At 39.5% G+C, this 23,636-nt stretch overlaps 4 protein-coding genes across 7 annotated transcripts; 2 read left to right on the top strand and 2 right to left on the bottom strand.

The window, feature by feature from the left end:
* Positions 1 to 2,945: 2,945 nt before the first annotated feature.
* serping1 (serpin peptidase inhibitor, clade G (C1 inhibitor), member 1) lies at positions 2,946 to 7,530 on the bottom strand. The gene is made up of 11 exons (XM_031871504.1): positions 7,406 to 7,530; positions 6,994 to 7,041; positions 6,715 to 6,823; positions 6,452 to 6,619; positions 6,015 to 6,311; positions 5,678 to 5,893; positions 4,765 to 4,908; positions 4,434 to 4,637; positions 4,219 to 4,358; positions 3,609 to 3,831; positions 2,946 to 3,353 (listed from the first exon to the last, which is right to left on the bottom strand). Exons 2-11 carry the CDS (start codon positions 7,039 to 7,041, stop codon positions 3,106 to 3,108), a joined length of 1,797 nt encoding a protein of 598 aa, XP_031727364.1. The 5' UTR covers positions 7,406 to 7,530; the 3' UTR covers positions 2,946 to 3,105.
* A 1,981-nt stretch (positions 7,531 to 9,511) lies between these two features.
* tmem134 (transmembrane protein 134) lies at positions 9,512 to 12,856 on the top strand. 3 transcript variants are annotated; one of them, XM_031871460.1, is made up of 8 exons: positions 9,512 to 9,710; positions 10,119 to 10,378; positions 10,472 to 10,539; positions 10,627 to 10,713; positions 10,796 to 10,872; positions 11,428 to 11,472; positions 12,333 to 12,386; positions 12,502 to 12,856. In XM_031871460.1, the coding sequence occupies exons 2-8, from the start codon at positions 10,163 to 10,165 to the stop codon at positions 12,582 to 12,584; spliced, it is 630 nt and encodes a 209-aa protein (XP_031727320.1). In that variant the 5' UTR covers positions 9,512 to 9,710; positions 10,119 to 10,162; the 3' UTR covers positions 12,585 to 12,856. The 3 variants fall into 3 exon arrangements, with proteins under 3 accessions (XP_031727320.1, XP_031727321.1, XP_031727319.1); XM_031871461.1 differs by lacking the exon at positions 12,333 to 12,386; XM_031871459.1 differs by having other exon boundaries at positions 12,333 to 12,856.
* A 1,073-nt stretch (positions 12,857 to 13,929) lies between these two features.
* aip (aryl hydrocarbon receptor interacting protein) lies at positions 13,930 to 18,104 on the top strand. Its single transcript, XM_031871514.1, has 7 exons — positions 13,930 to 14,058; positions 14,646 to 14,828; positions 14,908 to 15,096; positions 15,668 to 15,844; positions 15,983 to 16,124; positions 16,694 to 16,923; positions 17,053 to 18,104. The coding sequence occupies exons 1-7, from the start codon at positions 13,960 to 13,962 to the stop codon at positions 17,056 to 17,058; spliced, it is 1,026 nt and encodes a 341-aa protein (XP_031727374.1). The 5' UTR covers positions 13,930 to 13,959; the 3' UTR covers positions 17,059 to 18,104.
* Positions 18,105 to 18,795: 691 nt separating this feature from the next.
* Positions 18,796 to 23,329, bottom strand: cdk2ap2 (cyclin dependent kinase 2 associated protein 2). 2 transcript variants are annotated; one of them, XM_031871515.1, is made up of 5 exons: positions 23,254 to 23,329; positions 21,704 to 21,859; positions 21,521 to 21,612; positions 20,460 to 20,580; positions 18,796 to 19,474 (listed from the first exon to the last, which is right to left on the bottom strand). In XM_031871515.1, the coding sequence occupies exons 2-5, from the start codon at positions 21,756 to 21,758 to the stop codon at positions 19,407 to 19,409; spliced, it is 336 nt and encodes a 111-aa protein (XP_031727375.1). In that variant the 5' UTR covers positions 21,759 to 21,859; positions 23,254 to 23,329; the 3' UTR covers positions 18,796 to 19,406. The 2 variants fall into 2 exon arrangements, with proteins under 2 accessions (XP_031727375.1, XP_031727376.1); XM_031871516.1 differs by lacking the exon at positions 23,254 to 23,329 and having other exon boundaries at positions 21,704 to 22,250.
* Positions 23,330 to 23,636: the final 307 nt, after the last annotated feature.

Here is a 23,636-nt window from a genome sequence, read left to right as displayed (position 1 = left end):
TGTGTGTGTGTGTGTGTGTGTGTGTGTGTGTGTGTGTGTGTGTGTGTATGTATTCACGTCATGCCCCATTCATAATGTCTCAATGCAACTTCAGAGCCACAGAGATGTGTAGAAATAATAATAGCAGTGGTGGTGGACTCAGGCTGTTTGAGGGGCAGGGTCGAAAAAAATATAAAGGGCAGCAACATGCAGAAAGTTTTCAAGCATGTAGAGCGACCTATATGGCACTGCAACATGTCTTCTAAATTCGAAGGCCACCTTAAAGGGCACATCAACATGTTTTCTCCACTGGAAGGGCACCATAAAGGGCACTTTATCATATTTGATCTACCCTAGGGGCATCCAAAGGGGTACTTCTGCAGTGTGGTTTTTTTAAAATTTTTTCGGACAGAGGGCTCCAGTGAATAAAGGACATGAAAGACACATTCAAGAGAGAATTCGTCTGGCGCCCCCACGACATCCCTCAGTGGTGTGATCCTTCCTGGCTGGGGGACACTGAAGTTGCCAATAGTGTGTGCCATCTCTCTTTCCCATTGCCAGACGGTTATAGAGCAACTTTAAGAATGGGATATATCTTGATGTGTTACCTCTGGCCGCTCTTTTTGATTTTCCTGAGGAAAAGCTGAACGGATATTGCTTTTTGGAGGTGTCGTTTGTACCTTCGCTTCACTGCATCTTTATGCTCAAAGTGGGCTGGTACTCACCAGTACGCAGTACCAGCTCTTCTACATTTTACACTTTGGTACCATGACAAACAACGAAATATGTAAACATGTGGACTGCACTTAAACCCGGCCTTGGTCATTTTCAGATGGTAGTTGGCTATAGCTTGGACGTGGCATTTTTTCCAGTTGTTTTCTTCATCTACTACCTCCAGCGCCCTTACTTAAACATTAACATGAGCAATATCTCGTCGTAGCTTATATGTTATTCACTGTAGAAATTCAGAATGTTATGTTTATTTTCTGATACAGGCTGATACACAAGCCAACATGAGAGTAAGGGGAGTACTGGCACTTTTTTCAATTTTAATAGTAGTATTAATGATTTATTTTGGTCCTCATTAGCAATTTTCTAAAACTAATGCACGTAATAAAGAGGAAATAGCAATAAGACCTGAATTAAAATGGAAAAACAAAACAAAAATGCTGACCGAAAAGGTGTAGGCTGACACTTATTTTACACCCCCTTTTTTTACTTTTAATTCTAATAAGCAACTCTTTCACTTCTAGGTTTTACTTCAAGCACTGGCTCCACCAGAGTCGGGAATGATGCAACATTTTCTCCCTGCAAGGCAATATTGCAGCACGAATGTATAAATTTGAAAATTGTTCAAATCCTGTTATCTGATTTATGAGAATAGGGCTGTCCTGAAAAACTTAAAAATGTCCCATAACATACCTTGTACACCCTCAGAAACTGTTCTTGAGATGATCTCAGAAGTTATGTGGCTGAAGTCTACATCAACCATTAGAGGAAGTCATTGCTGTGTTCAATGTTGCATTCATCCCATTACTTCTGACCTATTAGATATCTGGTCTATAGTGGCATGTATTTCATCCCATGGACAAGAGACACTGGGACTACCATGTCTATGTCTGTGACATAGGATTACCTGCTGAGATAAAACTTTGCTGTTAGTAGAAATGTCCCCCCTCCTACATGTTAACCTCAGGAGGTAAAATGGGATTTCACCCTGCATGCATGGCAGCACGCAACAGTGGACGATCACAGGCTAGGATCCAAGATATTAAAAAACCCTTCCAGATTGCGGATTTAACCCTCATGCATGTTATGCGTCGAGAAACAAATCTTTGAACATCGATAGTACATGGGGGCTAGACTATCACTGAATTATCTAAATGCCTGATCGGATATCAAATGTACTCCCCCGGTTCATCTATCTCTACAGCTCTGGCTATACACTGGTTCACATTAGCACACCCACAGTCAGTCAGTGGCCTCTGGGAGTTTTTCTGACTGTTTAATCGATCCGGCTGCTCATATTCTTGGTGTCCTTCAACAACCTTGTGAATGTCTCATCGTTGATTGCAAAAAAGATGGATCCTTCAGTGGTGAATAAAAAAGGGCTTGGGCATTATCGAAGCTTGGAAGTAAACCATGTGGTGTAACAGTAGGCTTAACCATATTTTCTGTTAGTCCATAAATGACTTTAATGAGAGGGTTGGGCAAGGTTTATTCAGTACTTTCTCTATGCACATCAAAACTCCCAGCACGTTGGCAGTGAGATAATCAAACCAAAACAACATTATTATGTTATCTAGGCATCAAAGATGCATTTCTGGGAATACTCAGTACTTTGATTGAGGCTAGGCTGGGTGACAGTGATCTAATAGAGTTCACATTTCAGGCTGGATGGTTGCTTATTCCTGTCTCTGGATCTGCTGGTTTTGTTTACAGTCACCGAATTTTCTGACTCTTGTCTATTGACCCCGCTTTGCTTATGTAATCATTTTATCTGCAATACAGCTGCATGTTTAGCAATCACTATCAGCTTGTATAATAGAGTGCAACCATGGCTGATCATTCTGAATGCTGGTGTGTTTACAGTCTATGCCATCAGTGTGTTTTTGTTTGTTTGTGAATACGATGATTCAGGGTATTTTTTGCTCAGTTGCTGTGCTTTAACAAGCAAGCTATTGCTTTAAGAAACAAAACCTTTACTGTCACAGATTTTGACACTTCGTCTTCCTTAAATTGAATCCAGTTGTACTGATGCAGGAGGGCAGGGGCGATTGAGATGGGGAATTCACTACTGTAGTCCCTGTGTATTCAATGTCAATCACACAGTATGGCTGCCATCCTGTGGTGGGTTTGTGTAACTTCCTCGCAAAATAAATTGAAGTTGTTTCAGTGGTTGTCTGTCTTCCTTTGATGTGAGCCTCTATTGTACTTCATTCTTCAAAAACATAAGACAGGCATCATTTGTGTTGTGTTAATATGTGTTTATTCATCATCTTTGAAATCAAAACACATCCTGGCTTAGATATATGTTTTTGTGAGGGTCACTGCTCACTTTAGTACAGTAACTACTTGAAGCTATGCTGTTACTGAATTTATATTGTGCCAATGCCAAATGTGCTCTCATGGGTCGGTCACTCTGCCAATAAAGAGTGGCACATTGGCCCGGTCGCTCCACAGCAGCATGATGAAAGGCCGCATGGCAGTGAAGGAAGGGAAGGAGCGAGAGAACGACGTAGCGGTGACGGCCCCGGCCTCAACTCCTTGTTCGGTCAGTGCGAGGCAGGCTCTGTGTCTGGCATCGTCCAGAATAACCCTCTCTTCTGAGAAGAGACCACACATGTTGGCACCCTCGAAGAGTGACGACAGTCCTGATTGGGGGAACCGGGAGAAAAAAGTGCGGAAAGGTGATAGTAAGGGAAAAAAGAAGGGGCGGAAGCAAAGTAATTGAATCAGATAGAGGGAGATCAAAGAGCAGAAGGTATGGTTATTTCACAAATGAGACTTAATTACTGAATGTCTACTGGCTGGAAGCTAAAGCTGAAAGCATGGGTGATTTTCAATTTGTGGTATTAATGAGCTGAATGAGTCTGACGGACAGAAAAGATCATGAAAGATGAACAAACCTAATTTCTTCATAAGTAGGTTCAGGTCTGGCTGGATATCCAATTTGATTTGGGGCAGAGTGACCTCGATATGCTGAGGAAGTGTTGTTTTCAATTGTTCTATCATTTGACGCATAGCCGTGTCCGTCATCCTCTCCTCCACCTGCTGCAGGTCAGTCACTTTGTTGGAGCGAGGTAGCAGGATGTAAAGACTGCTGTCACCCGTGAGGGCAAACCTTGCCACCTGCGGAAAAATAGAAGAGCAAGAGAATTAGCGGCATTAAAATCAAGCAAAATGAACTATTAGCAGTTCATGTTTGCAATGTACTCATGAATGTACACACAACTTCCACTGGATTACTTTGATAGTGGAGAAAACTTAAAATGTGATGATTCTCAAGCAAGTTCTGAAGTTATAAAGTTTTTTATTATATATACAAACTGTAAGCCTCACCGACTATAAACACGTGTGTCTCATGTCTGTGAAGTCAGATTTGATTGAGTAATGTCTCTGTGAAAGAGTGCATATGTTGACACCTTTTTCACACGGTATCTTTGGCTCTCCTCACTGTTTGAAAACCTCTACTGTGTACAGTATGTGAATGGGTGGGTTAAGGTGTCTGTTGCTTACCTGTGCCTTTAGCTCAACTACATATGTCATAGCCGCCATGTATTTCTGGTGATAGAGGACAGACACCTTCTCCAGATCACCATCCAGTTTTGTGAAAAGTCCTTTCTTGGGTTTCATATCATACTTGACCTTCCACTGACCTGACACACACAGACACATTCTTTATTAGTTTCCGCCATTTCCTCATGCACATACACGCAACATAGGATACTGACCACGAAAGGTGACAGCGTTGAGCAGCATCAGCTGTGTACTGGCTGGTACGGAGTCGACCAAGTGTTGGATTTTATTGTTGGTCTTATTTGCCACCCAGCTGTTGATCATCTGTGTGCTTTTCTCGCTGGTTTCCAGCAGCCTGGTGGGCTCCGCTTCATAGAACTGGATGGACTGGTTAGTAAAGGATTCGCTAAGGTTCATTTCTGAGGAAGAGAACAGATAAATCATGATGAGCTGCGGAGATAGAGATCCTTTTATGAGCACTCAGAACCTCTGCATCTAGCTCTTTGACTGCAGAGGAGCCATTTTGTGAGCGTGTGATAGTAATACTTGGGGTATAGTAGATCTGAGAAGCCATCTGCAAGGAGCCGGCTAACTTCTCTCTCAGCTTCTTCATCTGGAGGTGAACACAGTGGAAGTCATGAGGCACACAGACAGCCCTCTCAATGGCTTTACGGGTGTCACCCCTTGCACCTGAACATGATGAAGAAAAGACAACATAGGAATGATATATACTGTACTTTAGAGTGATATTGAAGGCTGCAAGGTATGCATGACATTTCACATAAGTAGAGAAAAACTCCAGTGACATTTCAAAGTGAGAAACATTTTTATGTAACTTCCAAGACAGTGATTCATTTTGCTAAGATTCATCCTTGTTAGACCAAAGAATCTTAAAGGATATTGGTGGTGTTCTATGTTTTTCATATTCTCAAATCCCATGAAAACACCAAAATCATCAACGCATTAGTCAATACTTCCCTTGTCTGTCTGTGGCTTTCAGTCCTAAGCCCCTTTGCTCCTACTGAAGGTATACATATTTGACAAAACATAAAAAAGGGCAAAATCATTTTCTGAAACAGTTGGGCTCTGTAGTTTTGAACATTTGGAGGAGATTGTGTAGGATTTGGTGCAATTTCTGTCAGCAGGATGGTGTATGGGATCAACCGAAAGTAATCTGCAGTGCCCACATTCGTCGTGATGAAGCAACACATCACACTTTGCAACAGTGTGGCTCATTAATGTGTTGCTAAAAGTGGAGGTCTGTGGCACAGAGGAATAAGCTATATCAGAATTTTGACGCCAAGACAATACTTCAACTCATTGTTGGTTTTAGTCTTTTCATGGGAAATGTTGAAAATAAAAATAAAAACTTTTAGAGTATACAAGACTAATGATTAATCATTATGTATCATTATGTTGTTTCAAAATAAAAAATGAGGACCTGCTTCCTTTGTCTTACCTAACAACAAATGGGACAGCATCCCGCTGATACTGATAGGAGAGAAGAGCAAGTTGCTGGAGGGTTGTGATTCTCTGAGGTAAGAATACAGCTTCATGGAAAACTCTGTGATGGATTCCTGCAACATGGGTTCCCCTGTGCGATTGTTCTCGTCCTGGCAGGCCTCCCACGCTGTGGTGAAGCCGCTGCAGGAGGGAGGAACAGCGGTAGGAGCAACTGAAAGAAAGTTAAGCAGATGGTTAAATGTACATAAATGTACCTGTTTTTTTTATTAATAAGAAAAAAATGACCTTATTTCATTTAATTTTAGGTATATAGAAAAGGTTGTCAAACCTACCTTCAACAATGATATTTACAGAGCTCAGCTTCTCTCCCTCAGCAGATTGACATATGTAATTTCCAGCATCCTCCATGACAATGTCTCTGATGATGATGGTCTGATCATGGTCGAGTGGATAAAGCTGCTCCACTCTTTTATGTTCAGCTGTCGGATCGTCTTCAAGGTGCAACTTTGTACTCTTACCTGTCTCTTTGAACCAAAGTGCATTGGCCTTGACTTGGTTGGAAGGTGGGAAATGGCACGGGAGGTGAGGAGTAAAGCCCTCAATTAACTTGATGGTATAGGTAACGAATGCTGAAAAGAAATGCACAAACACTTCAAACTCTTTTAGAGTCGAGCATATTGCTGAATGTTATATATTTAAATTTGATATATATACTCTAGTCAAAATGTTCCATAAATGTGAAAGAGTAGTGTGTATCTATGATATTCACCATCAACTGTAACGTGGTATGTCCTTATCATCTCCATGTCGTTCTTTTTTATCAAACACAAGTACTCCCCCTCATTGGCAGCAGTAACGGGGGATATAGAGAGATACAAGCCATCTTGTTTAACTCGAGGCGAGCCAGGCGACTGAGCACTGACATGTACATCTTCCCCTGCATTAAGAAAAGATCAAACTGAATACATACATAACTGTGTACTTTTGCAAAACAGTGACAATAGTGGTGGTAGTTACAAAATATATAAAGACCATTGAATTTCCAGGTGATGGCCGCTCCAGTGAAGTCAGTTTGAAATGAAAGACAGGGCAGCTCCAGAGAGGAACCAGGTACCAGCCGGAGATCTATGCATGAAGAAAGCTAAGTAGAAAGACGGAGTTCAAACATGTGAGGGAAAGTTGATAAATTCAAGATTGAAGAAGGATGAGGTTTAAGCACTTTGGTCAATATTTTATATAGAAGATAATGGTAAACATTCAAGCAGAGCGATTGTATAAGGAGCTCATTCTACATTGTTCTGGTAAGTTTACCTCATAATTGAGCAGCAGCAAGAGGCAAAGTACAGCCTGTAGTTTCATCTAAAGCGGAAAACAGAGCAAAGGGAGTAAATTGAAATTGGCAAGTTGCTGATGTTGTTTTGCAAGTGAGGATTTCAAATTGAATATGGCACCAAGCCAGACAGAAGATCAATAATGTGGTGCAATCTGTGAAACATGTTGAAACACTATTGAAACACATTGAAACACATTGAAACTTTTTAAACTGTAATCATTTAGCTACAGCTTACATTTGCATTAAATACACCCTTGCCAGAGATTAATCCCAAGAAAACTTCAGAGGATAAATAACAAAAGTAATGTATAAATGTACACTGTACAAAATATTGCTTCTGTTCATTGCATAGTCAACAATAAAAGTCAGAGAAACATTAAAAACTCACACCTTGAATTTCCAAATGTATCCAAATTCAGTGACCAGTTGTTTTTTTACCCACGATATTTCTGCCACACCCGACACTGTTCACTTCATCTACCACCTCTAACGGTCTGCTCCTCAAAGCTGCAACCATCAATGACTAATCTGTGCTTATTGGTTTAGAGATGTTTGTTTGCATAATGCAGGTCTTCTGACTTACTGGAAATCCCATGATTTCACATGTTGGCAACAGATATCAAGTGGGATAATTTATGCTCCTGTTTGGCATTCATTGCATTGAAATATATAGTATTTTATTACTTTATATATCAGTACTTAAGTCCAGGTTTTTTTTATCATCAATCATAACTGCTTATCTTGACAAGTGAAACATATTTATTAGTAGTTGGCGGTAAGCTTCACTTTGGCTCATTTCCAATCATCAGAATGTTTTTGCCTGAAGTGTTTCACATAATTTGATTTTGCTAAAGGTTGCATTGGTACTATATACAGACAATAGCGTAGTGGGAGAAAAACACAAGCTGAGTGTGTTCTAATTGGCAGAAAACAATGTTACCACATTTGTGGACAACAATCATAACACATCATTGAAGTGTCAAATTGATGGAGGCAGAGTGACAATAAGTGTTTTAATGGGATCATTAAATGAATTAGTACATTTTTAAGTACAGTTTTCCATTTATTTGTTGGGGAGTATTGGTATTGTTAAGAGGACAGCTGGAGGGACTTTAGTCAATATGATTTACCACTAAGTATAGCAGCCGTCAGTTACTTTTCAGCAATTTCCTTTTGTTTATACATTTAAGAGACTTACCAAATAACATAATAACCATCCCTGAAGTCTTGCCCATTTAACAACTAAATTAAGAGACAACTTGACTTGTGTCATTGGGTCATTTCTTGGGTGGTTTTATCCCTAAAGACTCCTTAAACCAAGCATTTTTATGTGTAAAGTAAGAACACTTTTGTGATGTTAAATCATTCCAACGAAGCAAGTCTTTTCATGCATTGGTGGAATGTAACTAAGTGCACTTACTCAAAACACTGTACTAAAAGGAGCATGTGTAGGATTTAAGAGGATTTATTGGCATAAATTAAATATAATATTTATAACTATGTTTTCATTAGTGTATAACGACCTAAAACTAAGAATCGTGTTTTCGTAAGCTTAGAATGGCCCGCTTATACAGTATATACAGAGCGGGTCCGACATGTTTCAATGCCGTGTTTCTACAGTAGCCCAGAATGGACAAACCAAACAATCACTCTAGAGAAGGCATTTGTCGTTGTTCGGTTATCTGAAGGTCACCCTTAACACACTGGGAACACTTGGAAAGGGAGGACTAGGGAGGGGTATTCAGTTGGATGCAATATGCAACCTCACCACTAGATGGGCATCTAAATCCTACACACTACCTTTAAGTGTAAACTGTAGGTACTTTAATTGAGTATTTTCTTTTCATGCCACATCATACACTACACTTTGACTTGAGAGAGAAATTTGATAGATTTAGTAACTAGTTCCTACATATTAATACTTTTGTATGAAAAACATACGAAGATCTTATAAAATATGGTGTATTGTTATCAATTAAACTAATCTACCAAACAATATATATAGAAGTAGCTGAAACAATCAGTTGATTAATCGGCAAGCCAATTGATAAAAACTATTTTGATCATTGTTTTTCATGTAAAAATGCATTTCATGGGTTCCGATTCTCAAATGTGAGGATTTGTGGCTTTTCCTTTTAATAGTTTAATAATTTTAATTAATTTTTAATTTGGACTATTGGTCCTTAAATTAACCTCAAAACAGGCATTTTGAGGATAAGTAAGTCAATATTTTCTGAAATTTTCTGAAAACAGTGAAATAATGCTTACACATTAATGCACATTCTCTAATTATATAATAGTAGCCTATAACAGTAACATAAGCCATTTTTCTACATTAAGTACTTTGAGTATTTTTTTTACTGTGGTATTAGTACTTGTATACTTATACCACGGATACTGCCTATACTTCTACTCTACCAGTGAGTGTCGATCGACAAACCGACACTCGACTAAGTAGACTGACTCCTCAAAGAGATCGTTGGGCGGAATCAGACATGAGCAATCGATAGCCGGGTTTTTAAAAATAGAACGAGACACTCAAAACTTTTGCAAAATCTTGTATCGCTCTGCTCTCGAGATCAAAAGTGCCAGGAAGACTTGGAAGATAATTTCCAGAGTGTACAAGTATGTGACCTGTGTCTTCACAACGTGGAGTCGGGTTCAGCCTCGCCGGAGAAAAAGTTTACTTCAGACAGTAAGTCTTCCCCCTGGTCATCTGATCGACTAGCGGAAAGAGCACAAACAATGGCCAGTTAGCTGCTGGCCTTTATTTTAGTTAACTTCGGTCCAGTCTGCTTAAATATGTAGTCCGAGTCGAGGCAGTACTGTATCTTTTTCCTGACTTTATGACTACATTCGCCCTTTTAGCGTAGTAAACATTAGTTAACGCTAAGTTGTATTGCATAGAGGTGATGTGGGACGCCAGACTATTTATTTGTGCGTAACAGTTACCGTCACAGCCCAGGCATGTGTGCGCGTATATAAGAAATGCATGAGCAAAAATGACCCGTAACTTAATAACAACTTAACTACCACAAAATGTTTCTCCAAGCTGTGAGCACGCGCACTGTGAGTAACACTGATCTTTACTCTGAACCAACAGTGAGCACCAAGCCACAGGCCCTCAGCGTGTAAAAGGCTATCACCATGGCCACGCAGTTTAGTATCGATGATGCCTTTGCATTGGAGGGAGACGAGGAGGGAGCTGTGTCTGATGGAGAGGCAGAGGGATGGAAGGGCAGAGACAACGACAGAGAAGGAGGAGAGATGACATTTGGTCCTCTAACTTTCTCCAAACCTCAGACTCATCCCTCTCCTGCTGCTGCTGCCGGCTCTCCTGAACACAGTAACCTAAAATATCAGGTACACTTTCGACTACTATAAAAAAAATAATCATAATAAATAAATGATTTACTTTAAACTGCTGCTCTCTTATTATCTGTGCTGCGTCTTTAGAATCTGGAAAATGAAGACGCCTTGGGCAGCAATTGCAATTCCTCCTTCAATAATTTCTTTAAAATCAGGTGGGTCCTACAGGTAGAACAATTGATCGTAGACCACCATGTGCTTTGAAAAGTGAGATAAAGTCTGTTCCTGCTCTCTGTCCACAGCGACCCGGCCACTCTGTCTTACTGCAGCTCCCAGTGGTCCTTCAGCACCTTGAGTTCAGTCACACAGCTGTCTGCACACTGCTGCGGGTGAGAACACACATACACACACACACACACACACACATACACACACACATAAACATATTTACTTTAAAGAATATTTTCTCAGGTGGGTGTCCCATCCGCTGGTGAAGAAAAACAGAAGAGTTGTTCTCGCTTCATTCCTTCTCCTCATCACTGGAGTTGGTGAGTTGTTCACTCATTACATGTAAAATATACAAATATACAACCAGAATGATTTTGCTGTGATAAATGCTTAATTCAAAGAGGAATAGTTTCATTTTAATTATTCAGTCTTATGCTCCTGTTTTGCTCACATTTTCACAGGTTTGTCCTCATGAATATTCTAATATCACATGAATATACATTTGCATAATAGCTCTGACCCTTTTAAGAGTAGTTACTTGAAATGTACAGTAGATGGTTCAGGAAATAAAAATATGTTATCTATTTCTTCTTCTTCTTGGATGAAGTAGATCATATGACTAAATGACTAAAATGTAAAATGTTTAAATGGCACAGAAAGTTTAGAGATTAAAAGGTAGTTTGTTCAGTGTTGTGTCAGTCAGGGACATGTTTGGCACACTGAACTTTGTACCCTTGTTGATTCTCTCTCTGTAACACATTTTGTTCGAACTAGTAATCTAATGAAAAGAAGAAATATGTCATATATATATATATATATATATATATATATATATATGAGATCACTGATGTACTTTTTGTATTGTTTCATTTTAGCTCTTATTTTCACGGGTGTTGTCATACAGCTGAATCCAAATGCAGGTAAGGAAAAAAGGAAAATAAACCATTTTAGTGTCCAGAAATGACACAATAAATTGTATAGTCCAGATGCAACGTTATTTTTATAGTTATGGTTTTCTCAAAAACATCAGAAAGCTGTAGATTGTTGTATGAACTGATACAGACGCTGAAAAGCTGTGAATGAAACAAATATTTCTTGAAACAAATAACCAATGAATTAAACTAAAATACTAACTCACAAACACAAAACAAGTGAATAAAAGGGACAGGTGGGCCTAAGATTTACCAGCTGTACTCAGCACAGTACACAAACTACAGTTGTAGTTTGCAACAGTCAGGACCTATTAAATAAGATACTTTAAAAGAAAGAGAGAAATAAAAAAGATAGATACTTTACAAGGTTGTCTGTAAGAATACTTTTCAAGTGGCAGAAAGAAAAAAGTAAAACTTAAGTTGTCAGTTTTCTTTTTTATTTAATGTCACCCTGAATGAATGGAGGAAATATATAATGTGAATAACTCTTTGCGACCAGTATAGTACATTATTTGATTCTTTTTAAAAGGAATGTTTTGACATTTTGGGAATTTGACCCTTTAGTTTTTGTATTGGATTAAACAAACAGTTAATTATTGAACTTCAGACTGATTCTATTAGCTTTGGACGGAGCCAGGCTAGCTCTTTCCAGTGCCAAGCTAAGCTAACAGTCTTATGGCTGTAACTTCATATTGAGCGTACAGACATGAGAGTGGTATCGATCCTCTCATGCAGCTCCTGGCAACAAAGCAAATAGGCATAGTTCCCAAAATGTTGTGTGGTTTCATTGATTCGAGTTGGTGATCTGTCTTTTTACTGGGTTGTAACTAATAAAACGGTCCTTACAGGTGTTTCAAGTGCTATTTTCTTTGTACCTGGATTTCTCCTCTTCATCCCTGGAGGTAAATTGATCCATTGTTTCCTAGGGTTTTTGTTTTGCTTGGCCTTAGCCTGTACCAGTAAATGCATGCCTTGTTTTGTTGGTATTAACAATGTCATAACCTGTATTTCCTACAGTGTACCATGTGATATACATCAGCTGTGCTGTCCGGGGAAGGAGAGGCTTCAAATTGTTCTACCTACCCTATTTTGAAAAATGACATTTCACGAGACACTACATTTATTTCTTTGCTATCTTAAAATGAATTGTATTTTGTCACTTGTAACAAAACATGTGTTGTCACATGGTTGTTTTTTCTTGTCATTGTAATGACCACTACTAATTCAACCACTCAGTGCCTCGACTATGTTTCCGCTACATGAACTGATATTGCTGTATTTGTACACAAAAAAGGAGATTGGTCCTGCCTGTGTTTTCTATGTCGTGTGAATAATGACTGTGAAATTACAATAAAACTTTTGTATATTTGAATTTGTGCCAGTTGAGATTTTTTTCCAATCAAGGGCAAAGTGAGCTTTACCATATGCCTTTAAAACAAACTATACTATGATTTTTCTGACATAAAACACTATGACTTTAAAGGCCATACTATAGGATGACATTTTTCACGACATGTATATTATACCATGACTTTGTCCACGGCAAAAGGTGCAACCACGATCCATGGTGTAACCCCGATCCATGGAAACCTGTGAGGGGAGAAAGCACAAAGACTCTGGTGAAGAAGCCAAATTAGTAACATGCATTCATGGGACATGAAAACGTACAGAGGGAGAGGAGGATTAGAGTGTATCCTAGGAAGTCTCCCCCCATCCGTCTAGACCTACAGCAGCATAACTAGAGACTGGTCCAAGGCAAGCCTGAGCCGGCCATAAGCGTTATAAAAGACGAAGGTCTTAAGCTTATTCTTAAATTTCGAGAAGGTGTCTGCCTCCCGTGCTGAAACTGGGAGCTGGTTCCATCGGAGAGAAGTTTGATAGCTGAAGGCTCATAAGTGGCAAAGCATCAACATTGTGTAAGATGCAGTCACAACACTTTACAGGTGTGAAGTTGAGATCAGAAGATGTGTGTGGTCGGAGCAAGGGAGACAATCAACTGTTAATTACTTTATTTTAGATATCTAGCGGCGGTTCCTGGCCTATTTAAATTGCAGGAGTCAAACCAGCACTATTTTTCGCAGTGACAAGGTGTGGAAAAAGTGAGGAAGCCAAGAGATGCAGGAACTCTAAAATATTAGGAATAAATTAGATATTTAGCCTGCTGGTATTCTACAATAGCCAAAATCAATCTATTCAGATTTGAAGTTTCTTATTATGATCAGAAAGCAGTGTGAAATTTAGACGGCAGATTTAGGTTTACATAAAATAAGAGAGAGTGCATCATACAGCGTACTAGTACTTGATTCGTTATGTATATTTTCATGACACTTTTGTGTCTGTTGTTATTGTAGTGAGGCACTCGCGCAGGCTACGTCTAGAGGGCGCTGTGAGGCGCAGAGGGACGTCCCACGAAACGACTCGGTTGGTGGCTTCGGCAAACATCGTCATCTGTCGTTAATTGAGACTCGGTCAAGGATGGAGGAAGAGGCACGCAAGCTTCTCGAGGAAGGAATAGTAAAGAAACTGATCAGTCCTGGTAAAGGAGAGCTATCGACCTTTCCCAATGGAACAAAGGTAAAACTACAGTGTGTCGACGGTGGGAACTGCCGAGTCCAGTCCGCTGAATTAGTTTAAGAAATGCGATGAAGCACTTTAGCTAATGCTAGCACTAGCTAGCTAACACAGTAGACTGTCAGATAGATGTTAATGTGAACGTTACAGCAAACCTAATGCGCTTGTACACATATAACGCTGACAAGCTTGTGAGCTTTGCTCCTTTTGCGGTTATACAACGTTAGATTTGTTTGCGGCTGCCATTTGTTTTTAGCCGGTTTATATATTTTTTTTCCCCTTATTTTTTTCATCTGACGGAAACACAGGGGGTGGGACAGGATGGCATGTGTTTATGAATGCTGATTGGTCGGCAGACCACGCCAATCATTTTCCATTGTTGTGATTGGTCAGAATATCATGACTCTCTCCAGGCCTGTCTGATCCGTTCAGATTGCTCTTTTGTTTCTAGTAAACAAGCGGAATCGAATGCATCGCGTGTCCTTTAAAAAGTGTGGCGTCAGAACCGTTATTTTAACCGGATAGTTCTGTTGAGCAGTGTGCTGTGTGTGTAATGTTGTCCGTGTTTACGTCCCATCTTTGTTTACCAGGTGGTCTTCCACTACCGCACCAGCCTGTGTGATGGCAAAGTGCTGGATGATTCCAGAACCATGGGGGGCCGCAGCAAACCCATGGAGCTCATCTTGGGCAAGAAGTTTAAACTAGCTGTGTGGGAGAGAGTGGTCATCACCATGAAACAAGGCGAAGTTGCAGAGTTCACCTGTGACAATAAGGTTAGTGAGCTGGACATTTGGGATGAAGTGGCAATCTTGTTCTTTCTGTGTGCATTTACCATTTCTGTTCACCCGTCAGCACACGGCACTGTATCCGCTCGTGTCCCAGTCCCTGAGAAACATCAGTGCTGGTAAGGACCCCCTGGAAGGCCAGAGGCACTGCTGCGGCATTGCTCAGATCCACTCCCACCACTCTCTGGGGCACAAGGACCTGGATCAGCTTCAGGCCAGTCAGCAGCCTCTCGTCTTCAGCATCGAGCTGCTGGAGGTGAGCCCACAGTTTAATATTAGTGGTGCTCATTTGATTGGGTTGCATTCAGGTTTACAAACTCAAACAGTGTTGTTTGATTTTATTTTTTTTTCTATTGTATCACCAACACAATACCTAAGTTTTGGTACCAATACCCTTTTTTATAATATCTTACTTTGACATATATAAACCTTTTTTTTTTCCAAACCATTTTTTGTGGAAAAAAAGAAGCAAAAGTTCTCACAAATCAAGTGTGAAATCAAAGTTGTTCTATATGCATGAGGGTGACAACAACACATTATAAACACCTATCGATATCATGTAGTCCAATATGACACCCCTTTGGTCTCAATTGTTGTAACACAATTTAAGCAAAAGCTGAAATTTATAAGGCTTATTCCTAAGACAGGATTCCTAGGCACGGATATTGTAATGAATTGCATTCGACTGTAGATGTGCATCTAATAAACTTCTAATGTCATTTATATGTACAATAAAGAGTTGCTATTTACCTCACACAACTACAGTTATATTCCCCTACAGTGTGAGCTCCGGCTGCTACTGATCTTCTCTCTTTTCCTCTGCTCAGGTTCTGACTCCAGGATCGTTCCAGCTTGACGTGTGGGCCATGACAGACGAAGAGAAACTCAAGCTCGTGCCTCAGATCCATGAGGAGGGCAACATGCTTTTCAAAAAGGGCCAAATTAAGGAAGCCACAGAGAAGTACTACAATGGCATTGCCTGCCTCAAAAATCTACAGATGAAGGTTAGAGCACAGTTGAATACAAGCTAATAAAGATCAGATCTGGTTTTTATAATATCCTATTTCTTTAGTATAAACACTGAAATATGCACTAAAATGCATTCTGTAACTCCTCTCTGTGACTTTGGTCTCGCCTTTCAGGAGCACCCTGGGGACGAAGTATGGGTGAAGTTGGACCACATGATAACACCACTGCTCCTCAACTACTGCCAGTGCAAGCTACTCCAGGGCCAGTACTACGAAGTCATCGAACACTGCACATCCATAGTCTTCAAATATGAGTGTAAGGCTTTGTTGTTGGTGCTGTACATGCTAGATTGATTCAAATGTAATGAAGCTTAAACAACTAAGTTTTTTTCAGGGTTTATGAGTCTGCCACACGAGTGTACTGTACAGTGATGGCTAAATCATGTGGCCAAAAGACGACTCCTTTTAAATTGCATGATTTTATTAACGTACCATTATTCAACCGTTTAAAACAAGTTGGGAAGAGTGAAGTCATCGAACCTGCTTTTGCTAACCATGCTACGTGACTTGGGGGTGTGTTCATAGCATTTCCATAACATAACCCGAGAGCACCTTGTTCAAAGTACTCTTGTCTATAAACTACCATCTGAAAGTTATTATGATCCTGAACATAACATCACAACATATCTGTTTTAGGGAGCTCTGACAGATAGCCTATAGCATATCTTAAGCTAAGGGAAAGTAGGAGAATGTTGAAATCATTTTACAGGACATTTGACTTTTTTCTGTAATTTTTCATGCTGTTTTCCAGGATGCGTAGGAGCTCTGATTTATGTGCAAATTAAGAATTTGTATACATTTTTTTTTGTGTCCCCGTCCTAACAGACAACGTGAAGGCCTTCTACAAGCGAGCTAAGGCCCACGCTGCAGTGTGGAACGAGACGGAGGCCCGAGCAGACTTTGAAAAGGTGTTGGAGCTGGACCCCTCTCTGGGACCGTCTATCGCCAAGGAGCTGAAGATCATGGAGGAGAAGATCCGCACCAAAGAGAAAGAGGAAAAGGGTCGCTACAAAGACCTATTCAACTACAACGCAACACCAGCCACTGCCACTACAGTCAGTCTACCTCGAGTTTTATTTCTGTAAACTGCGTCTCCTATCTGTCCCCTGGATATTCATATGAAGCTCATTTGTCATAACATAATGCAGAAATTCAAAGAAGTGTCTGCTCTTCTGTCCTCACAGGGTTGAATCTCACAGTGGGTTGGAACAAGAGGATGCCTGTGAAGTTCAAAAGAGGAGGAGGAAACTGCGCTGACTGGTGTTTTAAGTTTTTAATCCATGCATCCGAGCCAAAAACTGTTGCCACTCAGCCCTCCATGGAACACGCAAACATATTCTCACAGGAGTCCGGTCATACACGCAAAGCCACGCATATATATATATATACTAAGGTGCAATTTGCATTCCTGCCCTACTCCCTTTATCAAAGTAATATTCAGCCCTTGATTAAGGCAGGCTGACATAACCATAGGTATGTACTGGCCAACAGCATCATTATTTTAGAGCGTCATAGTTTTCTAAAGTAAACTCTTTTCTTTACTTAGCCCGTTGTCGCTCCAGAAATGTCAACACTCTTGGTTAAATAACTTTCTCACAGTAATAGGCTACTACCTACACCATGTTATCCGTAGCAACATTTTTCACAGGATTTGCTGCAAAGATTCTTTTTTTTTTTTTTTTTTAGAAATGAGTAGTTTAAGCATTTTATGTTGTCTTGCTTTCTCTGAAATCTGTGCAGCGCTGTTTGATAATCCTAAAATTACTAATTTTAGGAGCGATTACAATGAATTCCCGATAGAAAACCAAGGAGTACTTTTTTTCTGTGCACAAGGAACGTCATCTACTCACATGCACACCTCTGCCTTCCACGCCAGACCCGCTCTTCCTTCTTGGTAACAGCGGAAGCACTGGAGTAAGCAGGAGACCAGTCTCCTGGTAGATGCGACTGGGAAACCAAGCTGTCTTGTGACAATCATTCTACAACACACATGGACTTGTCTTATCTTTGCTTTCTCCTTTGTACTCATTTCATATATATATATATATATATATATAAGACCTATATCATCATATTGTTTTTGTCACGATGTACTCAACAAAGCCCTCACTATCTCCTTCACTTGCTCATAAAGAGCTTCTCATCCCTCTTCTTGCGAAGCAGCTGGTTGTTAGGCCATGAGACGTTATTGAGGTTGTGATGAATGTAAATGACAATAAATTTGTGTTTATCCCCCGGTTTTGCATTTTACTTCAATATATTTGTGACATGCACCGGAACAGTTTGCATCGCATCCTAGAGTAAAAGATGTTCGAAATATTTAAAAAGAGCTCAATAAGGAAAGCCCTTTTTACAGCAGCCATTTTGACATGTCATAGCAAGGTTAACGAGTGTAATTGATTACAATTAATTACGGTCCCATTCAATTTATTGTGTCACAGCCGTTCCAGTATGCCAGCGTGCACAATTCCGTCCTGAAGAAGCCTAAATGTAACAGGGCTGTAATTAATGTTATTACTTACACCTGTGTTCACCCTGCAAAGACAGATGCTGTGAAAAGGCCTTTTATTCAGAGCACATCCATGATTAGTGGATTGTCTTCTGATAGCTCTCAACGAGGCAAGACGCTCGCAGTGCGACTTCATTCTCTGATTAGGTAGACATGACTTTACCTTCACATAGCAAATAGTTTGCTGCTATTGATGCTCTGAATGTCAGAGAACCTTTAGAGAAATCTTGGCAGAAGGTGCACTTGTGGCCTTCAGCAGTTGAGTATTCATTTAGCTCAGTGCCATGAAGAGTCTCTTTAATTCAATGAAAAACATTTAATATGAAGGCGTCTCATCACTGTCCGCAGTATAACTGCAAAATATCAGTTCCCTGGCAACCTATTAAACATGCTTCACAGATGAAACAGACACTGAAAGTTGTTTTTTTCTGTTATTTAATTAAGATATACATACATAACTGCAAAAATCCGGTTTACAAAATTTCCATTACTAACAAATTGACTTGAGATGTACAGTGTTTTTTGGGATTGAGAAACATGTAATGTGTGTTTACATTACAAAATATGAAAAAGCAAGTATGGATAGAAATGGGGTATATTCAAAATGTCCATATTAACAAAAAAATATTCAGTGGTTGCAGAGTGATAATCAAAAAAAAAAAAAACTTGAACGATGGTGCAGCTGGAATATTGATTTCATCATTGAAAAACCCCAACTTTCATGGTCAAAATAATATTTTCCCATCCATTTGAGTAAGGTTTTCACCCACAGCTTAACTTTAAAATGCGTAGAAAGTCACCACACTAATTTCAAAATGGATACAAAACTGCATTCTGCATAAACAGAAAGTTTGTGATGAGCAAAATGGTGTGGTGGAATGCAGGGAACAGTGGAGACAAGGAGGACATAATGCACCTATAAAAAGCTGTCGAGGAAAAAGTGAAAAGCTATGGCTGTAAAACAGACGATGGGGATCTCGATGAGGACAGTTTTTTATCAGGGAGGAGTGAGGGGAGCTTCTGAAAAGGTTATGTGCGGGCGCTTCTCTCCGTCTCTGCAAGACACTCCCTGACAAGTGCACGGGCATGGATTATACCTGAAGACAGACACAAGGTGAAGGAGGCATTAAATCAACAGTTTGATATTAATGACATCCATCGCTACAATAAGTGGTAGCAATTTCTGTCTGAGTATACCTCAACTAAAAAAATCTAATGCATCCAAGACAGTCTTTATTGCTATGATAACCATTGGCCTGCAGGAAAACTGCAGGTCAAGTTAAAGGCAAAATTGGGTTTAGCCGTCTGTCCGCCTGTTCAATTTACACAACGACTGAAGCTTCTAATGCATGTGATTCTACTTCAATCACGCCAGTCTATTACTTCTATATATCTTCATAACTATCCATCTGAATTTAAAAACGGAGCATAAAATGGGAGTAGCATAATGATCCATTTCCTTCTCATATTTTGTTGACAATGGCCTTACTTCCTCTTTGTTTGGTGTCCACACATCAAAAGTTTTTCTTTGCTTCTGACTTTCTTTAAATCCAAAGCAAATTACAATTAATGGTGCATGTTTTTTTTCAGTTACCATAAACATCTACAAAATATATTGAGTTTAACTTTCGTGTCTCACACATCTGACAACCAGCAACACGGTTTTGATCTACAGGTGTTTATTAGAAAAACTTCTTTCCCACTGAAATCACACACAGTTTCACCGATGTCCCAGTTTTACACTAGCACATAATTATAGCATTTGTATACACAGGAAGCTTTTTAAAGGGGAAAATTACTAGACCTGTGAAGATGAAGTTAAAAATCTGTGTGTAAAGTATTAATATTTACTGATAAAACTGTCTTAAACTTACTTGGTATTTGTGTGTAGATTGCAGCATACATTTGTGAATATTACAAATTATTGTCCACATTTGTAATCTTAGTTTTCATTTGTGACCATTTTAAAATCAAGTTGTCCCCCCGTCAGTACTTTTATGAACTATTCATGATATTCAGCACACACAAATCCTGACTTGCACTGAGATCAGGTACTGTGTCTTTTTGACAAGTTAAGTATACCTCTCTTTAGCCTCTCCATAGCACTCTTACTCCCAGCATATGTAGGCCGGATCTCACGGCTCATCTCCTCAATGACAGACAGAAGCTCACTGTAGGTGGATCCTTGAGACACTTTGACAGGCTGTTTGTGTCGTTTCAGAAGCATGTCATGTTTAGGGGAGAAAAAAAGAATAGAGTATCAAGACTTGTCACAGCTACAAAATGATAAAAAATTAAAAAAACATGCTTTTTTGTAGACTCATGCACTCAAATCAGCCCCCCCCTTGGCACATACATCACAATACACACATATTAGTCACATGCATGCAGCAGCCTCACAATAACAGCCTTCCAGATCTGTCAGTATTTACTGTCCTCCATGAATAGAGAAAGACATGTGCAATTTGAGGCATTATTAATAAATGTATATACTTTGCAGGTATTCAGCTGCTACAGCCCTAGTGAGGGAATTTATGCAAAGTGGCCGACAAAGTCATAACATCAATTACAAGCTCTTGACCTGCAAAGGCCCACATTAAAAACATCATTAAGAGTGGTTGTGGTTTGATTATTGGTTAACTTGTAATATGTATGTATTTAGGGGTGGGCAATATATTGAATATACTTAATGTATTGCGGCTTGTTCTAAGTGGGATGTAGTAAATTACTATATTGAGGGAGGAAGTGAAGCGCTGAAGTGAGTTTATACGTGTTGTCAGAACTGACTACAAAATAAAAGGGATCTTTTGGTAAACATGATAGGCAATTTACCATTCTTTCAATAAATCAAATAATAGGGGAAATAGTGTGAATAATTATTCCAAATTAATGACTAAGAATACATTTCCAAAGACCAGTTTCACTTCAAAATAAAAGCACACCGCTCAGGACATTTTGGTGTGGAATTTCAAGATTAAAGAAAAAATACAATCTGTGTTCCTTCTAAATTCAGATTAGTTTATTACAATGATCATGCTGGTATGACCATACATATAAAAGGGTTATATCAAAAAGTTATGTTATTTGAGAGAAAATATAACAAAGACAACACAACAGCATGAATAACTGTACTTCAGACATACCTGAACAAAGCCCATGGAAGGTGGGCCAAAGTCACTAAAAGCCGGCCTGAAGTTTGATGACGAGGGCAGGGATGGAGAGGGCACAGAGGAGCCTAGACAGAAGATGGGAACAGATGTGACACACTATGTAACACAGATGTCAACGGGCCAATAACTGCACGTCCAGCTGAGTGGTGTTAGAACCTGGAGGTGTGTGGTTGGAGCCGGAGGGCGCAGGAGCAATGGGTTTGTAACTCATTGCGATTTCAGCAGGCAGCTCCCCATACGCCGCGCCACTTCCTTCGGCCCCGTCAACCCGGTGCTTATACAGCTTTACTGGTGGTGGTGAGCTCCTAAGAGCTGATTTTTAAAGACGACAAACGCAAACACACACACAGAAACACATTAAAAGATGATAATGTCAAATGTATATTCATCCTCAGAATGACAAAGGGAGCTAAGGTGTGCAGTTAAGGGCAGTGAATATCATTTTGTTGGTGCTTTTAGTGCCTTTATAAACAGACTGCAGAGAGATGACAAAGAAAAACTAAGTTCCCTGGCCCGGACTCAAACCAGCGACGCTGTTGTTCATGCTATGCGATTCATCCCTTAGCTAAGGAGGTGCCCGTAAAGTTCAATTATAACATCTGAACTTCAGAGGGATGCTTTGAACTGAGTTAAGAATCACAATCAGCTTTATTGGCCATGTATGCTCCGGTTTCCACTCCACTCTCAATGTACATACACTATTTTACAATAAACAAGAAAAAATATATAAAGAATAAAAAAGGGCAGCAAAAAAGTAGAACAGGTGTAGGTATAAACATTTAACTGCTATATACAATATAAGTATAAGCTTCATGCTCACTGTCCTTGAAGTTGCATTTACCTTCAGACCATCAGACTTGCAAGTAGTTCATCATATTTCATGATAACAATTAGTGTCCAAATATTCAGCTGTAGTAAGCTGTTACAAATAAGTTACATTATCTGTAACGAAGATTCCCTTTTTACAGTTCAAATGTATTAGAAAATCACAAAGAAAATGCTTCCAAGAGAGTTAAAATGCTGCTGCTTTTCTATCAATCTTGGGACCAAAATACATCTCTGACTGTTCCCATAAGAACTCTCTGAGGTCATCTGGTAGTGGCCTAAAGTAATCATTTATTTACCAAGCACCACTGATCATTATCATTATATAGCTTGTACTTTATTATCTTTGGCTGTTGTTTTCCTGTTTCTGTCCTGCAATTTCCTTTTGAAGTGTTTCCGTCCTTTTTAAACACGTGCTACATGTTGCATTTTTTGTTGTATTTAATAATTGTTCGTGCATTGTGAAAGCATTATTTTGAGTTGTGCTACCTGAATGAACATTAACCACATTAATGCATTTATTTCGTCTCATTTATGACCTATGAATATGATATGAATTTGACTTGTTCTGTTGTGTGTGTGTCCGGGTTGAGGATTGTCTGAGTGTGATCGGTCAGTACTAATTGGAGCCAGGTGGTGCCGAGTGAAACGAAAGCTGACGTTAGCTTTAGAGGAAGCTGCCAAGCTAACCACTACTTGGTGATGTTAGCTAGATTAGCTAACAGTCGCCGGTTAGCATAACAACATAAGTAGGACGCAGGGAAACAGTCGCGAGGCAACATTGATAATCTATATACAGACAGTGAATGATACCAAGGTTATTTACACGTGTGTCCATTGAGAAGACCAGAAATGATTCAAAAGAGTGTTATTTTAATTACCTTTATAAGGAGACTAGAAATCCTCTGGGGGAAGCGAGACTCTCTTCCCTGAGTGAGTCTGCGCAGTAGAGAAGCGTGGTGTACTACTGTTTTGTTTTTTTACTTTTAGAGCGATGCAATTGGATGACGGGCAAACGTATTACGTCTGTTCCAAACGTATTAATGTGGAAGGCCATTTCCGCCACTGTGAGGAAAAAATACAGATCCTGTAAGTCATTATAATGAGATACTATCTCAAAATAATGACTTAGCATCTCATCATTATGACTTACTATCTCATAATGAGATACTATCTCATAATTATGACTTAGCATCTCATAATAACGAGATACTATCTTATAATAATGAGATAGTAATTCATAATTATGAGATAGTAAGTCATT

Source organism: Anarrhichthys ocellatus, unplaced genomic scaffold, assembly GCF_004355925.1.
Source record: "Anarrhichthys ocellatus isolate YVR2014 unplaced genomic scaffold, GSC_Weel_1.0 scaffold58, whole genome shotgun sequence".
NCBI lineage: Eukaryota > Metazoa > Chordata > Actinopteri > Perciformes > Anarhichadidae > Anarrhichthys > Anarrhichthys ocellatus.
This window is presented reverse-complemented; position numbering and strand designations above follow the sequence as displayed.

Coding starts and splice junctions, on each gene's coding strand:
- cdk2ap2 (XM_031871515.1), bottom strand. CDS start 21,758: ATGAGTTACAAACCCATTGCTCCTGCGCCCTCCGGCTCCAACCACACA. Junction 20,581..21,520: donor CTTCCATGGGCTTTGTTCAG/GTATGTCTGAAG, acceptor CGACACAAACAG/CCTGTCAAAGTGTCTCAAGG. Junction 19,475..20,459: donor TATGGAGAGGCTAAAGAGAG/GTATACTTAACT, acceptor GTCTGTCTTCAG/GTATAATCCATGCCCGTGCA.
- tmem134 (XM_031871459.1), top strand. CDS start 10,163: ATGGCCACGCAGTTTAGTATCGATGATGCCTTTGCATTGGAGGGAGAC. Junction 10,714..10,795: donor CTGTCTGCACACTGCTGCGG/GTGAGAACACAC, acceptor ATATTTTCTCAG/GTGGGTGTCCCATCCGCTGG. Junction 10,873..11,427: donor TCTCCTCATCACTGGAGTTG/GTGAGTTGTTCA, acceptor GTTTCATTTTAG/CTCTTATTTTCACGGGTGTT.
- aip (XM_031871514.1), top strand. CDS start 13,960: ATGGAGGAAGAGGCACGCAAGCTTCTCGAGGAAGGAATAGTAAAGAAA. Junction 14,059..14,645: donor CCTTTCCCAATGGAACAAAG/GTAAAACTACAG, acceptor TTTGTTTACCAG/GTGGTCTTCCACTACCGCAC. Junction 15,845..15,982: donor TCAAAAATCTACAGATGAAG/GTTAGAGCACAG, acceptor CTCGCCTTTCAG/GAGCACCCTGGGGACGAAGT.
- serping1 (XM_031871504.1), bottom strand. CDS start 7,041: ATGAAACTACAGGCTGTACTTTGCCTCTTGCTGCTGCTCAATTATGAG. Junction 4,909..5,677: donor GCTGTCCCATTTGTTGTTAG/GTAAGACAAAGG, acceptor CATCATGTTCAG/GTGCAAGGGGTGACACCCGT. Junction 3,354..3,608: donor CCTACTTATGAAGAAATTAG/GTTTGTTCATCT, acceptor TCCCCCAATCAG/GACTGTCGTCACTCTTCGAG.